Source organism: Sapajus apella, unplaced genomic scaffold (assembly GCF_009761245.1).
Source record: "Sapajus apella isolate SASKATOON/1434 unplaced genomic scaffold, GSC_monkey_1.0 scaffold130, whole genome shotgun sequence".
Taxonomy (NCBI): domain Eukaryota; kingdom Metazoa; phylum Chordata; class Mammalia; order Primates; family Cebidae; genus Sapajus; species Sapajus apella.
The window spans coordinates 2,181,138-2,194,501 of NW_022437070.1; the positions used below are offsets into that span (position 1 = coordinate 2,181,138).

The 13,364-nt window shown below is 54.6% G+C and overlaps 1 protein-coding gene across 1 annotated transcript; it reads right to left on the reverse strand.

Moving 5' to 3' along the window:
* Positions 1-1,831: 1,831 nt before the first annotated feature.
* Positions 1,832-12,497, reverse strand: GIPR (gastric inhibitory polypeptide receptor). Its single transcript, XM_032262611.1, has 12 exons — positions 12,311-12,497; positions 11,172-11,271; positions 10,552-10,659; positions 9,022-9,125; positions 8,093-8,196; positions 7,425-7,569; positions 5,229-5,662; positions 4,813-4,882; positions 4,601-4,689; positions 4,369-4,507; positions 2,681-2,722; positions 1,832-2,597 (listed from the first exon to the last, which is right to left on the reverse strand). The coding sequence occupies exons 1-12, from the start codon at positions 12,380-12,382 to the stop codon at positions 2,391-2,393; spliced, it is 1,614 nt and encodes a 537-aa protein (XP_032118502.1). The 5' UTR covers positions 12,383-12,497; the 3' UTR covers positions 1,832-2,390.
* Positions 12,498-13,364: the final 867 nt, after the last annotated feature.

Genomic DNA, 13,364 nt, shown 5'->3' on the forward strand with positions numbered 1-13,364 from the left:
CTCAGGCAGGAGGGACAGTGGCAGTGGGTGTCCCGTTTTCTTTCTTTTTTTTTTTTTTTAAATAAAGACAGGGTTTCACCATGTTGGTCAGGCTGGTCTTGAACTCCCGACCTCAGGTGATCCACCCGCCTTGGCCTCCAAAGTGCTTGGATTACAGACGTGAGCCACCACGCCCGGCCGTCCCGTTTTCTTGTAGCAACACATGGATCAATTGGTGCAAAGCCGCCATGGACCCCCACCCCACCAGGCAGCCTGCCTCGGTCGTTTCCCTTTGTGACATGGCCAAGAAGATGCTTCTACCCAAGAAAGAAAAAAAGCTACTGTTTTTATACTTTATTTACAAGGGCAGTGTCCTAAGACATGTCCCCACCCCATGAGAATCCACAAGGTGTGGGGAAGGGGAAGGGGGCAGCAAGGCCACAAGCTTGAGGCTGAGTTCAGCTTTGGGGCACATATGTCCAGGGAAAATGCTCAGAAACACCCACACAGTAAGTTTGCGTATGTGTAGGGGGAGGATTTAGGGGTCAGGGTCTTGTGGGTGTATGTACAGGTGGTCCAGCCACAGTGAGACTGTCAGCATGCCCCCTCATTCTCCCAGGTCCCACGGGCCGCCGTTCTTAGGACAGTGGGGATATCCGTCCTCACTCTGCAGCCAGCACTGACCCTGGCTACTTTGGGTATAAGGTTTCATCTGCAAGGCCTGCCTTGCGTCACCTATGCTCCTGTCCACACCAAATCCCCCTCTGTGGACCCAGTGTCTCTCACATTACTGTCTCCAGCTCACTCCTCTCCTGAGAGCCCCAGACCCTTACACTTGGTGTCCTGTCCTGCGGTATCCTACAAACATCACCAGTCTAACATTTCCAAAGAGCAACACATAGTTCTCCCCACCCCGAACCCAGTCTCCCTATCTTTCCTCTCTCCACCATCCCAAACCAATGAGTGCTCTGCTGCTGTGTCCTCACGTGATCCGTCATGAAACCCTCTCACCTCTACCTTTGAAACAGCTTCAAATCTGACTGCTTCATACCCTTCAGTGCATCCATCCTGGTCCGGCCACCGTCACTTCCCACCTGCAGTCCCCCTCCTTGCTGGGCTCCAGTTTCCACCCCTGTCCCTGATAATCTGTCCTGCTATAGTGCAGACAAGAGGGCTCTGTTTAAAACAGCCCATTAGGGCCAGGCGCGGTGGCTCACGCCTATAATCCCAGCACTTTGGGAGGCTGAGGCGGGCAGATCACTTGAGGTCAGGAGTTTGAGACCAGCCTGGCTAACATGGGGAAACCCCATCTCTACTGAAAATACAAAAATTAGCCAGGCGTGGTGGCGGGTGCTTGTAATCCCAGATACTAAGAGGCTTGAACATAGGAGCTGGGGGTTGCAGTGAGCCAGGATCGCACCACTGTACTCCACACTGGGTGACAGAGTGAGACTCTGTCACAAAAGAAAAAAACATTATTTGGAGCCAGGCACAGTGGCTCACACCGGTAATCCCAGCACTTTGGGAGGCCGAGGTGGGTGGATCATGAGGTCAGGAGTTCGAGACCAAGCCTGGACAGCATGGTGAAATCCCGTCTCTACTAAAACATTAGTTGGGCGTGGTGGTGTGTGCCAGTAATCCCAGCTAGTTGGCAGGCCGAGCAGGAGAATTTCTTGAACCCAGAAGGTGGAGGTTGCAGTGAGCTAATATTGGGTCATTGCACTCCAGCCTGGGTGAAGGGGCGAGACTCTGTCTCAGACAAAATAATAATTAAAATAAAAGGCCGGGCACGGTGGCTTACGCCTGTAATCCTAGCACTTTGGGAGGCCAAGGTGGGTGGATCACCTGAGGTCAGGCGTTCAAGACCAGCCTGGCCATCAGGGTGAAACCCCATCTTAAAAAATAAATAAATAAAATATTACCTCCAAGAGACACTCCTAAGAATCTCCAATGCATCCGAAATAAAATCCCAACTTGTGTGTCCCTGCCCACTTCTCTCTCCCCATCTGTTGGCTCTGACTTAATTCTACTCCAGCCAAGGCCAGCACCTTCCTGCCCCAGAGCCTTCGCATATGCTGTTGCTTCACCCTAGAATCCTGTTCTCCAGCTCTTCCCAAAGTGATCTCCTTCACCTCTTTCTGGCATGGCTTAAATGTCACCTCCTTGGAGAGGGCCTCCCAGATCCCTCTAGGCCCCCTTCTCACTTCCCTTCATAACCATGCCACAGCACGTGTGGAACTTGGTGTTTTGTGTTCACGGTGTTTTCCCCATTCAGTTGTCATCTCCAGGAGGGCAGGGACCTTTTTTCCCGTTTCCTTCACCGTTTCCCCAGCGTCCTCCATACTGGGCCTGGCACACGGTAGGAACTCAATCAATCCATGCTAACCAAACAGATATAGGGATCCGGCCCCCTAGCAGTAACTTTCTAACACCCTGCTGGCCTCATTCCTGGGCCCTGGGAGGGTCCCCGAGGACAAGGCGCGGCCGGTAGGGACCTTGACGGGGCTGGAGCTGGAGCGCAGGGCCCGGGAGACGCACTCCGGGAGGTGGCGCTGCTCCTCACCCAGGCTGCGTCGCAGGCGGCAGTGGTGCCAGCCACGGCGGATCTCCGACTGCACCTGCGACACGGTGGCGCTCAGAGGCGGCGCCATACCCCGCGCGGCCGCCAGAGGGCGCGGGAGGCGATCGGGGCTCTTCCTACCTCCTTGTTGATGAAGCAGTAGAGGACGCTGACCAGGAAGCCCTGTCAGAGGAGGCGCGGGTGTGGGGGGTGTTACGTCTCCGGTGGGAGCAGGACTGTAACCGCCTCCGCCCCACTCCGTTTTTGTTTTTGTTTTTTTAAGAGTCGGAATCTGGCTCTTGTTACCCAGGCTGCAGTGCAGTGGCGTGATCTTGGCAAACTGCAACCTCCACCTCCCGGGATCAAGTTATTCCCCCACCTCATCCTCCTGAGTAGCTGGGATTACGGGCCCCCCCCCCCCCCCCGGCTTTTTTTTTTTTTTTTTTTTTTTTTTTTTTTAGTAGACAGCATTTCGCCATATTGGTCAGGCTGGTCTCGAACCCCAATCTCAGGTGGTCTGCCTGCCTCGGCCTCCCAAAGTGCTGGGATTACAGGCGTGAGCCACCGTGCCTGGCCTATATGCCTATCTGTAGTGTGTTTAGTGTGTGTCTCTCCCACTGGAGGAAGGGTTCTTGGCTGTATCCCCGTGATAAGCCTGTAAGAGTGCTTAGTATATATACATGCTCAGTAATTTTTTGCTGAATTTAATGAATGAACAGCTTTGTTCAGTGAGACTGTTATTGTCCACACTTTAGAGATGAGAAAACTGAGGTCGAATTAGGTAAAGCAGGTTGGGGACTCAGGTAAGCCAAGCAAGTGCAGGGTGGGCCTTCAATTTTGGAATAAATCTTTCCTTAGATTCTGCACAATGGCACCTCACCTCTCTCTCCCCTCAACCCCAAGTTGAAGGCCGCACAGCTGGCAAATAGCTAGAAAGTGACAGAACCTGAATTTGATCCCAGCTGTGTCCAACCTCGAAGCCCTCACTGTTCATTAGGAGGCAGCACTGCTGGGGCCGTCAGTCTCCTGTCCCGGTCCCTGCTTCCCATAGCCAGAACAGCCCTAGCACAGTATTTTGTGTTGAATGAATGAATGGGCCAAGCACAGTGCCTCGTGCCTGTAATCCCAGCACTTTGGGAGGCTGAGGCAGGTGGATCACCTGAGGTCAGGAGTTGGAGACTAGCCTGGCCAACATGGTGAAACCTGGTCTCTACTAAAAACACAAAAATAGCCTGGTGTGGTGGTAGATGCCTGTAATCCTAGCTATCGGGAGGCCGAGGTAGGAGAATCGCTTGAACCTAGGAAGTAGAGGTTGCAGTGAGCCGAGATCATGTCACTGCACCTGAGTGACAGAGCAACAAAGACTCTGTCTCAAAAAAGAAAAAAAAAAAAAAAAAAAAGCTAGGCGCAGTGGCTCATGCCTGTAATCCCGCACTTTTTGGGAGGCTGAGGCAGGTGGATCACCTGAGGTCGGGAGTTTGAGGCCAGTCTGACCAACATGGAGAAACCCCGTCTCTACTAAAAATACAAAATTAGCCAGGCGTGGTGGTGCATGCCTGTAATCCCAGCTACTCGGGAGGTTGAGGCAGGAGAATCGCTTGAACCCCAGAGGCGGAGGTTGCAGTGAGCCGAGATTGCACCATTGCACTGCAGCCCGGGCGACAAGAGCGAAACTCCATCTCAAAAAAAAAAAAAAAAAAAAGAATGAATGAACGAACTGAATCCCATCTTCACACCCCATTCGGTGGCTGCATCTGAAAACGACTGCAGTTCTCGAGCCCTTCTGGGGAGGAGGCCTTGGGTGGAGCCTCTATACCCTGCCTGGGCACCTGGAAGGAGCTGAGGAAGATCTCAAAGCCGAGCTTGGCGAAGCGCAGGGCTCCCCGGGCCTGTTCCTCGGTCACGGGAGCAAACACCACCTCGTGGACACCCAGCAGGGGCACCAGCGTTAGCGTGGAGCGAGCCAGCCTGGGGAGAGAGGCAGCAGTGATCCCGCACGCAGTCCTGGTTCCCCATCTCGTACCCGGCCCCTTCCCCTCGGTCCCCACCGCACACCCTCACCTCAGCCGGTAATCCCGGCAGCGCATTTGCCGTGTCCTCAGCTTGGACAGGAGAATGCCAAGAATGCGGATAAAAATGAGGAAATTAATCTGTGGGGAGACATAGGGGCTGAGCCAGCCGCGATCCCGTTCTGGAGGGGCAGGAGGTGGCACCCCACTTCCCAGAGTGGGAAATCCCTGAGGACAGCCTGGTGGAGGCGGGACCGATCCTACCAAGATGGTCATGAGGATGGGGGTCCGTATGATCCACCAAATGGCCTTGACTTCGTTGCGCTCCCAGCACCTGGAGAAGGCGGGGTAGAGCTAAGAGAAAAACCTCTGGACTCACCGGATCACCAAGCTCATTTGCTCGCTAGGCCCCGCCCACCCCACTTGAGACCCCCCCCCCCCCCCCACACACACACACACACTCCCCCTAGGGTCCCGCCCATTATGATCCAGGTCCCACCCTCTCCCCTCCCCTTGCCGGTTGCCCTCGAACACAGCCTTTCCTAGCTCCCCATCCCCGCCCACGTCCCCCCTGCACCGAATAGCCTTCTGACCCTGCCTACGTTTCCATCACAACCCCGCCTACATCCCTCGAAGCCCCGCCCAACTCCCAGGCCCCGCCCCCCGCCCCTGCAACTCACTGCGTGTTCTCGTACAGGTACCTGACGATCACCCAGGGAATGACGAAAAGCGCGGGGGCCCCTGTGCAGACCCCGATCCCGCCCCCCCACCCCGCCGCAGCTGTCAGCGCGCGTACGGGCCCCGCCAGGCCCAAGACCCGCGGAATTTCTGTTGGGGGTTGGGGAGGCAGAAGCCTACAGGTGGGAGGAGACCCCCAGAGGCCAACCAGCTGGGCAGTTGGGGGAGCCGAGGAGTGGCGCGCTGGGTTGGGCGGGGGACGGGGTCGGGGCTCACCCCAGCCGAGGAGCAGGTAGCAGCGGAAGTGGCCCTCCTCGGAGCCGCCCACGAGCACCAGGAGACTGTGCAGGTAGACGCCCTCCACCAGCAGCCACGTGTAGTTGGCACCCACGCAGTACTGCGTCACGATCTGGGCCGTGCGGCAGGCAGCGAGGGCCTAGTAAGCGGCCAGACCAGTAGACGGGTAGTCAGCGCTGCCTGGGTGTCTCCCCCAACCTTGCTCGCCCTCCACCCCATCTCTTGCCATCAAAGGTTTTTCCACTCTGCGTCCCCAGTGTATGGTATCTGTGATTAGTTTCTCTCACCCTACTCCCTTTCCCTATATGGACTCTCCCACTCTGAACTCCTTAACAACTGGTATCTGGCCGGGCACGGTGGCTCACGTCTGTAATCATAGCACTAGGAGGCCAAGGCGGGCAGATCATCTGAAGGCAGGAGGTCAAGACCAGCCTGGCCAACATGGTGAAACCCCGTCTCTACTAAAAATACAAAAATTAGCTGGGCGTTGGCCAGATGCGGTGACTCACACCTGTCACCCAGCACTTTGAGAGGCAGAGGCAGGCGGATCACCTAAGGTTAAGAGTTCAAGAGCAGCGTGGCCAATACAGTGAAACCCTGTCTCTACTAAAAATACAAAAAAATTAGCTGGGTTTAAACCTCAACCTCCCCGGTTTAAACAATTCTCCTGTCTCAGCCTCCTGAGTAGCTGGGACTACAGGTGGATACCACATGCCTGGCTAATTTTTCTATTTTTAGTAGAGATGGGGTTTCACCATGTTGGTCAGGCTGATCTCGAACTCCTGACCTCATGATCTACCTGCCTCGGCCTCCCAAAGTGCTGGAATTAACAGTCACCATGCCCGGCCCTTGTTTTTTTTTTTTTTTTTTTGAGACAGGCTCTCAATCTTTTGCTGGATTGCATTGACACCATCACAGCATCGCAGCTCACTGCAGCCTCGACCTCCTGGACTCAAGTGATCCTCTTTTCTCCGTCTCTCAAGTAGCTGAGACTACAGGTGGGGGCTGCTATGCCCTGCTAATTTTTGTATTTCTTTTGTAGAGATGGGGTCTAGCTATGCTGCCCAGTCTGGTCTCGAACTCCTGGACAAAAAGCGACCCGCCCATCTCAACCTCCCGAAGTTCTGGGATTACAGGTGTGAGCCACCCCCTGGCCATGATATGGCTTATTTTTTTGTTTTTTGAGACGGAGTCTCCCACTGTGGCTGGGGCTGGAGTGAGTACAGTGGCACAGTCTCGGCTCCCTGCAACCTCCACCTCCTGGGTTCAAGCAATTCTCTTGCCTCAGCCTCCCGAGTAGCTGGGATTACAGGCATGTGCCACCATGCCCAGCTAATTTTTTGTATTTTTAGTAGAGACGGTTTCATTATGATGGCCAGGCTGGTCTCCAACTCCTGACCTCAAATGATCCACCCACCTTGGCCTTCCAAAGTACTGGGATTGCAGGCATGAGCCACTGCCCGGCCACGCTATGGCTTCTTAACAATTGGTATGGTCCAGCTTGCGACCAGAGAGTTCTCCCCACGTCTGCTCCCAGCCTCGAGTCTCTCCCACCCTGTCTCCTAGTAACAAACTGGCACCTGCCACATCCCTCACCTCCAGCAGGTGGATCCTCTAATTGGTGAAAAAGTCCAATGATAGGTGAGATAATGAGGTAGAGGAATGGAAAATTCCAACGGAGGGGTGATAGACTGGGAGATTTCAGTGATGATGGAGGCTGAGTTGGGAGGGTCCCTCTCCAAATATGTCTTGGGAGGAGGGATTAAGACACATGTCAAGAGTGATCCTCCCAACTCTGATAAACTGTTGAGAGTGTAGGAGGTAGGAAATAGACTGAGAACTTCCTGGTCCCACCAGGGAAGCCAGATTCCCATGTGGAGGAACGGAAGGAGGATACCCACCTGGTTCCACAGTGCAGGGGCCTGGTCCCCAGGGTAGGGGCCGGGTTGAGGCAGTAGACGATCTCGGCTGAGAATGGCCGCTGCTCGCAGCATGGAAGACGCAAACAGGTTGATGTGGATATAGTTTCTAGTGCAATGCAGCCGCCTAGGGGATTTGGAAGGTAGTTTGGGGGCCCCTGGAGGGCTGTATTCAGCCACACAGAGCTCTGTTTTATTTTTTTGAAACAGGGTCTCACTCTGTCACCCAGGCTGGAGTGCAGTGGCACAATCAGGGCTCATTGCAGCCTCAACCTCCTGGGCTCAAGCCATCCTCCCATCTCAGCACCCCGCTGTAGCTGGGACCACAAGTGCACCACCACCATGGCCAGCTAACTTTTTATTTTTCGTAGAGACAGAGTTCCACTATGTTGCCCAGGCTGCTCTCAAACTCCTGGGCTCAAGCGATCCTCCTGCCTTGGCCTCCCACAGTACTGGGATTACAGGCATCAGCCACCGTGCCCGGCCACACAGAAGTCCTTTAGCCACCCCCACTGTACTCTTCATAGAGCCACCAGTGCCTGCTTGGAGCTGGTGGAACCTGATCACCCCGTCTTACTCGACAAACTGACCCACTTCTCAGTGGGTCTCTGAGTGGTCTCTGCCGCCACCTCTCAGGGTTAAGGTCCCACCTGAACAAAATCAAGATGAGCAGGGCTAGCAGCAGTGTGGTGAGAGACAGGGAGTAGCCAACGGTGTACATGGCCTGCAGCCGCTCCAAGATGAGCCTTTGGTCCTGGTAGGGGCAAGAAGTGGAGAAGAACAAGGCTTGGCCCTGCCCCCAGGTCCAGAGAGAGACTGGAAAGACCTCAGCTCTTTGTTTCTGCCCAGACACCCTATTTTCTCTTGAGGAACTGCTGACTCTTATTTGAGAAGGGCTGAATCCAAGCTACTCAGCCTGACCTCAAATGGTCCGCCCACCATGGCCTCCCAAAGTGCTGGGATTACAGGCGTGAGCCTCTGCACCCAGTCAAACTAGGGAAAGAAAAATTAAGTAGAAATTTAAAAGTTGAACGACTGCGTGAATTCTTTCTTTCTTTCCTTCCTTCCTTCCTTCCTTCCTTCCCTCCTTCCTCTCTTTCTTTCTCTTTCTTTCTTCCTTTCTTCCTTTCTTTGTTTTCTTTCTTTCTTTTTTTTTTTTGAGGCAGAGTCTCACTCTATCGCCCAGATGGGAGTGCAGAGATGGGATTAGGACTTATTGCAGTCTCTACTTCTCAGGCTTAAGTGATCCTCTCTCTTCAGTTTTTGATTTTTTTCTAGAGATGAGGTTTCGCTATGTTGTGTAGACTGGTCTCGAACTCCTGGGCTCAAGCGATCCTCTTGCCTTGACTTCCTGAAATGCTGGGATTCCAGTTGTGAGCCACAGCACCCGGCCATCTCATTCTTTTCCATCACAGAAGCCAATACATCTTTCTCTCTCTCTTTGAAGCAAGTCTGAGTTGAGTTTCTGTCGCTTGCAACCTAGAGTTCTAAACAGTCCAAGGGATTTCAGGCCCTGCCTTAACTACTGCCTTTCCATCCCTCCCTGGACTCCTAACCTGAAGCCCTCACCCCCTCTTACCAGAAAGGCCTCATTCTTCTCTGGGTTCTCACATTGTGTATGATCTCTCCAAAGTCCCCACTGGCCATCACTGCCACACTGGCGGAGGACAAAACCTTCAGCCACTGTGGGGAAATAAGAGAGGGGATTAAGGCCCACAGAGAGAAATACAGAAAAAGAAACTGTGAGGCAATAGCAGAGAGGGGGAGAGCCAAAATGATGATGATGATGGTGATGAAGATGATAAATCGACCCTTATATGGCATGTTATATATATTAATTTGATATTCACACAAGCCCATAAAATTGATAATATCCTTAACCCAGTTTTACACTCGGGAGAATTGAGATACAAAAAGTTAAGCCTGGGCATAGTGGCTCACGCCTGTAATCCCAGCACTTTGGGAAGTTGAGGTGGGCGGATCACAAGGTGAAGAGATTGAGACCATCCTGGCCAACATGGTGAAACCCTGTCTCTACTAAAAACACAAAAATTAGCTGGGCGTGGTGGCACATGCCTGTAGTCCCAGCTACTTGGGAGGCTGAGGCAGGAGAATCGCTTGAACCTGGGAGGTGGAGGTTGCAGTGAACCGAGGTTGCACCACTGTACTCCAGCCTGGCAACAAAGCAAGACTCCATCTCAAAAAAAAAAAAAAAAAAAAAATAGGCCTGTAATCTAGTTAAATAGGCCTGTAATCTCAGCACTTTGGGAGGCTGAAGTGAGAGGATCCCTTGAAGCCAGGAATTTAAGACCAGCCTGGGTAACATGGCAAGACTTGGTCACTGCCAAAATGTTTTTAAATTAGCTATGCATGTTAGCGTGTGCCTGTAGTCCCTGCTATTAGGGAGGCTGAGGCAGGAGGATCGCTTGAATCCAGGAGTTCCGAGGAAGATCTCGACACTGCCCTCCAGCCTGGGTGACAGAGTCAGACTCTGTCTCAAAAAGAAAAAAATATATAGGTTAAATAAATAGTCTGAGGCGACATTGCTAGTTAGGCTCAGATGCCCAGAGACTGACAGACTCAGGAAAAGGAGACAAAGTAAGATCCCTCAGGCGCGATGGCTCACGCCTGTAATCCCAGCACTTTGGGAAGCCGAGGCCAGATCACTTGAGGTCAGGAGTTCAGGACCAGCCTGGCAACAAGGTGAAAAACCCCGTCTCTACTGAAAATACAAAAAAAAATTAGCCGGGTTTGGGGGCGCTGCGCCTGTAATCCCGGTTTCTCGGGAGGCTGAGGCTGGAGAATCGCTTGAACCGGGAGGCGGAGGTTTCGGTGAGCCGAGATGGCGCCACTGCACTCCAGCCTGGGCGATAGAGCGAGACTCCGTCTCTAAATAAATAAATGGAGATACGGAGACAGAGAAGCTGCGTTGTGTGAGAGAGGCAGGGTTGGACAGACGGGAGAAACCCAGCCTGCCGGATAGGAGTAGGGCAAAGAGGAACAGGAGAGGGATGCAGGTGAGCTGTGGGACTCAAATGTAGGTGTCTCGGGGCAAACGTTAGCAGTTGTTTGTGTCTGGGGAGGGCTCCAGGCCCAGGCAGCACCTCACCGTGGCGGTACCAGGGCAGGTACCAGGGGCAGGACGCACGGACAGTGGCGTTAGGTGCAGCATAGTCCCAGCAGACGTACATATCGAAGGACCCGTTACACGCGAGGCCTGGGGGTGTGCAGGGGGGCCAGGTGCCCAGTGGACCTACTGCGCAGTGGGCCAGGGCTTCCCCGCCCGCCACACCAAGCCCGGCTCTAGCCCCGCCCACTCGGAGCGCATTCTGTCCCGGGTCGGCCACAAGCTCCTCCCACCAGCCTCAAAGCCCCGCCCCTCTTCCCGGCCCCACTCTGGGCTCCTCCCACCAAACACGTCCCTGCTGCAGATATTCCCACCCGGAGGGGCCCTACCCAGTCTCCATCCCAAACCCCGTCCCCTTCAAGGTCCATTTTGGTACAGGTCTCGCCCAAGGCTCCTCCCATTTAAAGCTTCTTCCGAGCCCCCCCCCCCCCCCCGGAACCGTGGTCCCGCCCCAGTTCCCACCGCGCCCAGGTCAGCCCCCAGGCCTCTCCAGCCCACAGCACCCTGGATTTCTTCTTCACCCGTCAGCCCAAGGCCCCTCCTCCAAGCCCACCCTTTTCAGCTTCGGGTCCTCCCTGCGTCCCCAGCCCTCTTGGTCACACCTGAGGGCGGTTCCGCGGCTGCCAGGGTCTCCCGGCACTCCTTGCGGTACCGTTCCCAGCGCTGGTATAGCTCCCCCGCCGTCTGCTTCTCAGAGCCTGTCTAGGAAAAGAAAGAAGGGAGGACCCCCCAGACCGACCCCCGCTCCCAGGCTGCTTGGCCATGTGGGCCAGAAGCACCCCAGAAGACTTCTAGGGGTTTTCCGGTTTTGCTCGGGAGTCTTGGGTGGTTTGGAACCAAGTTTCAGGTCTTGGGGTTGGGTGCCTGGAAGCCACCCAATGGAGTGGTTATGGGAGACTGAAAACCTTCAAGAAAATTGGGGAAGGGGTGGCTGAAATAATCAGGAGGATTTGCTGGGGGAAGAAAAGGGAGTGGAAACAATCATCAAAACCTGAATCTGGGCCCCGGCGTGGTGGCTCACGCCTATAATCCCAGCACTTTGGGAGGCCCAGGTGGGTGGATCACTTGAGGCCAGGAGCTCGAGACCAGCCTGGCCAACATGGTGAAACTCCGTCTCTACTAAAAATGGAAAAATTAGCTGGGCATGGTGGTGGTGGCGTGCTCCTGTAGTCCCAACTACTCAGGAGGCTGAGGCCAGATAATCACTTGAACCCGGGAGACGGAGGTTGCAGTGAGCTGAGATGGCACCACTGCACCCTAGCCTGGGTGACAGTGTGAGACTCCGTCCCAAAAACAAAAGCAAAACAAAACCCCACAACTTGAATCTGGGCAAGTGGGGCAGTCTTGAAACTCTTTGAGTTTCAAGGCTGAGGTAAGCCTTTATTTTTTATTTCTCTGAGATAGTCTCACTCTGGTCACCCAGGCTAGAGTGCAGTGGTGTGATCTTGGCTCACTGCAATCTCTGCCTCCCGGGCTCAAGCGATTCTCCTGCCTCAGCCTCCCCAGTAGCTGGGACTACAGGTGTGTGCCACTACACCTGGCTAATTTTTAAATTTTTAGTAGAGATGGGGTTTTACCATATTGACCAGGCTGGTCCTAAACTCCTGACCTCAAGTGATCCACCTGCCTCGGCCTCCCAAGGTGCTGGGATTACAGGTGTGAGCCCTAATCAGGGAAGCCCTAAAACCATCCCCAGACCTCCCTCCAAGCCTGGAGCTCCTCTGGCTCCTCTGGTCCTCACCTCCGCCCTCCGTAGCAGCAGCCCCCACAGCAAGAGCCGCAGCAACAGCTGCAGGGTTGGAGAGGTAGTCATCGGGAGGGTGGCGAAGGGTCTGGTTCATGCAGGGGCGATCGGGCCTGGAGGGTCCCAGGGCAGGGTCAGCACCTCAGCCCTCCGCCTTCTGACTCCATCCCCAGCGTCACTCAGCCTCAGGGATTTACACATGCAGACTCCCAGGCAGCGCGTCCCTGCCTCACCCCCTACCCCCTACCCCCGCCCCCCGCCAACAACTCCCAGGCGGGATGATCTGCGGGGAGGGAGAGGCACTCGGAGTGGGTGGGACTGGGTGGTTGGCAGGGCCCCTTAAGTGATTCCCAGGCCGCCCCTGACTGTTGTTTGGGCAGCGAAGGTGGAAGGGGGGTGTTTGCTGAGCGGGCGGTTGCCCTAGAGCTACGCTGGGCGGAAGCGTCAGTGTCACCGGGAGTCTGGACCTACAGACTCCTGGGAACCCAGGGACTGCCTTGGAGACGAGAGAGTAGAAACCATCAGCCTAGCCCCGTTTTATATGGGGGACTGAAAAACTTGAAGGTTTTCAGTACCTCCTAGTGGGGTGCTTGAAACGACCATCTGAGTTCCCCCAGCCTGGTGGAGAACTTGAAATGCCTTTCCAGGTTCCCACTCTCCAAGCCCAAAGGGTTTTGTAGCACAGATAGGAAGCCGACCTTATAAAACTTTCCCCACTGGGGGCAAATAAAGCCCAAGTAAGTGGGACAACCCTTTCCCAGCACCCAAGTACTTAGGGACCGGGAGAGGCGACACATCCGGGGTTAGGTGTGTGCAGATGCCTGGAAATCCGTCTATCTAATGCCCAACACCCACCTACCTGTGCCCCCGCGGCTCCACGTAGAGAAAGAGGGAAGCAGAGAGGATCTCAGATCCAACCCCAGAAAGACAGACAACAGCGTCACAGATGCAAGCAACAGAAATATAAAGACTGAGAGGCACAGAGACTGAGGGACAGAATGAGATCCCCAGCCAGAGACCAGAGACCAACAGAGAGATACAGGTGTGGGCT